The sequence below is a fragment of the Cibotium barometz genome, chromosome 16, assembly GCF_041138505.1.
Source record: "Cibotium barometz isolate CiBa-2024 chromosome 16, ASM4113850v1, whole genome shotgun sequence".
In the NCBI taxonomy this organism is placed as follows: Eukaryota; Viridiplantae; Streptophyta; class Polypodiopsida; order Cyatheales; family Cibotiaceae; genus Cibotium; species Cibotium barometz.
Window position 1 is genome coordinate 52,197,729 of NC_141061.1, and position 2,845 is coordinate 52,200,573.

A 2,845-nucleotide genomic window follows, 5' to 3' on the forward strand; every position below is an offset into this window, starting at 1 on the left:
TTTGATGTGCTGCTCCCTACCACCACATACAGTCACACCCTGCCACATCATATTCTCACTCCTCATACAAGGATAAGGTGTTTGAGAAGCTTTTCCCTTAAAAGAGTACAAGCTGCAGAGACACAAGGGAAAAAGCCCAACAGAAGCCTTTCTCTTATTGTACACATGGCTATGTATAAATAGAGTTGTAGGTTGGATCCTGTATTTTGGAGTCACAGTGACGAGACTGTACACAGAGAAGAAATTTAAAAAAACAGACAAAATTTGTTCCTAGCAGATTGCAACACCATTGTGCTTTTGTGGACAACGTAAATGGAGCACTTCGACACATGGAAAGAGTGTACAAATAGACAAGGTAACACCAAGACACAGAATGTTGATCTTACACATAAGAAGAGTGTCATACCAAGACTGACAAGATCTTAATGATCATAAAGTCAAGCCATTCCTTCACCAATAAGATTAAGCTATCATGTAAACTGACATACAAACTATCATAACCATATTAACAATACGTCGTCAACATCGAAACGGCATACATTCATGCCGTGCCCTTACTAATAAGGCTCATAAGCTGCTGAGAACTACTGAGAAACATGATGGACCTGGAGGGACTGTCTTCACCGGCTCTTCAGCTCTGCGAGCCTTCTGCTCAAGTCATCTTCAGAAACAGATGCCGTGTCCTTCTCAGGGACGGCATGACTGGCAGGCTGCGGAAGCCCCACGGAGACCTCCAACCCATAGTCATCTGCCACTTGCTGCATCAGAGAATTCACATCATCTTCTGGGGTTGATAGTGAAGTGCTGCCCGCCATAGCCGACTCAACAAACTCGGACTGCACTTCCATGTTCACGAACGTCTTCTCAAATTGGTCCATGGTCTGTGATATCTTCTGCATGTTGCCGAGGGAAAGGGCATTGTCCAAGGCCTTCACTATGCTAGACATTGACTTGCTGATGGTCTGCATGTTGCTCTGTGTGTCGAGACGTGCTACCACTGCATCCAGCCGGGATGCGAGGCGCAGATAATTGAGCTGCTCATTACGCTTTCGAATAGCATTTTCAGCATAGATGCGAGCTCCATCCATGTTGCCTTTCTCTATGGCTTTCTTGACCTTGAGCTTCTCACTTTTCTCATCCTTCTCACACTTCTTGGCCTGCCTAACCAGGCTCTTGGATGTGAACTTAAGCTGAAAGATTTGATCAAGGAGCTTTGCCTGGCTATTTCTGTGCATCATGATGGATTATCTGACCTTGTGAAACCCTACAACATGCAGAATCTTCTGTAAACCCTAAAAAGAGAATAATCTTTTGTGAATCCGAAAATTTTGGAATTTCTGGGGTAAACTCTACTGCAGCGCTGAAAGACAACTTTTTTGGCACTAATCTGAATAAATTAAGCTCTAATCAGTCCCTAAACACAGGCGAATTCCCTCAAAAACAAAGAAAATTTCAGACCAATCTGGCGGATTGGAACCCTTTAATGGTCATCAATCAAAACAAAACAATGAGATGAAAGCCCAGAAAATCACAATACTTACAGCCTAATACACGGTAATTTGAGAAAAAGGCAGACTAATTAGCTCTTAGACACAAGAACCCGCAGATCTGAATATTAGGTCAAGAAATAAACCTGTTGAAGCGTAAACCGAACTGTACGGCAGGAAACGCAGGCTCTCTACACCTTCAGTCTTCAATGACAGGTGTCAAGGTGACATTGGCTTTTTGGAACAAACTTTTTTCCCTGGAGACCATTTAAGGCTTTCTAAATAGAGATTTAGTATAATTAGTCATGAGGCGGATGATGTATTATATGTTTTGGCTTTCCAATAATGCCTAGTTGATGAGAGGACTCCTCTCAGGCCCTCCATGCCCATTTACAAACACCACACCCTACACACACTTGCGAGCAACATTACAAGGTAGCATCATCGAGCGGTAGCTCAGTTGTTAAGGTATTTGGTTAATATGCCCGAAGCTGTGATCTTTTTGGCGGAGCATACCCAAATGTGACAAATTTGAAGGGAGACTTATATGGTTACTATGTTTTTTTTTTTTTCATGACTTCCTTTCCAAAAAGATATTTTGCCTTATAGGTTGAGGAATGATTATCTTTCAATCCCCCCCCCCTCTCGGGTAGATTAGGATCCATTACCTCTTTTTTGAGAGGTATGGGTGCTATTTCTGAGGTACAACTCAGGAGAGGCGAGGCATGATTCTCTACAAAAAGGTGTGCCTTTGCTTTGGAGAGAGAGAGAGAGAGAGAGAGAGAGAGAGAGAGAGAGAGAGAGAGAGAGAGGGTTCTCTTAATTTGACCTTTCTCCTTCATCTTTTGGACTATTTTTTTACCTGTTCTAATAGCTATTCGAGATGTTATTTAAGCAAATATTATTTCGAGATCTTATAATCATGTCTTTTACAAAGGCAAGACAAACATGCAAGTCTTAATGGTATGTCATATTTGCTTAGAAAAAAGCCTATAAAAATTAGAACGATGTTCTCTCTGATCAAAGAACAATGATAGTGGACCATGACTATTAATGGAAGTCTCGTTCATAGCACTCTGAACCTAATGTTTTTTCATACAAGGGAAGGTATTGACGTGCATAACCTTGCTATTGTACACGCATACAGAGTCATGGCAAAGAAAGGGCTTTTGGGTGGTTGGGAGGGTATTGAGGAGAACACCTCCTCACCTACATAGGGGGGAGTTTGGATGAAGGCAACAACATGAAGAGCCATGGGGTGACAGAGGAGGATGCAGTAGTTAACAGAAGAAGTCGAATTGTTATTTGTTGAAGCTGTTGGAGAAGTATTCGGATGATAGCTCCGAATCTGCCTCTCT

The 2,845-nt window shown here is 42.2% G+C and overlaps 1 protein-coding gene across 5 annotated transcripts; it reads right to left on the reverse strand.

The window, feature by feature from the left end:
* Positions 1–356: 356 nt before the first annotated feature.
* Positions 357–1,790, reverse strand: LOC147630732 (ESCRT-related protein CHMP1B-like). Of its 5 annotated transcripts, none has more exons than XM_086810709.1 (2): positions 1,634–1,790; positions 357–1,264 (listed from the first exon to the last, which is right to left on the reverse strand). In XM_086810709.1, exon 2 carries the CDS (start codon positions 1,236–1,238, stop codon positions 621–623), a length of 618 nt encoding a protein of 205 aa, XP_086666835.1. In that variant the 5' UTR covers positions 1,239–1,264; positions 1,634–1,790; the 3' UTR covers positions 357–620. The 5 variants fall into 5 exon arrangements, with proteins under 5 accessions (XP_086666835.1, XP_086666834.1, XP_086666838.1 ...); XM_086810708.1 differs by having other exon boundaries at positions 357–1,387; XM_086810712.1 differs by having other exon boundaries at positions 357–1,292; positions 1,634–1,783.
* Between the last annotated feature and the right edge of the window lie 1,055 nt (positions 1,791–2,845).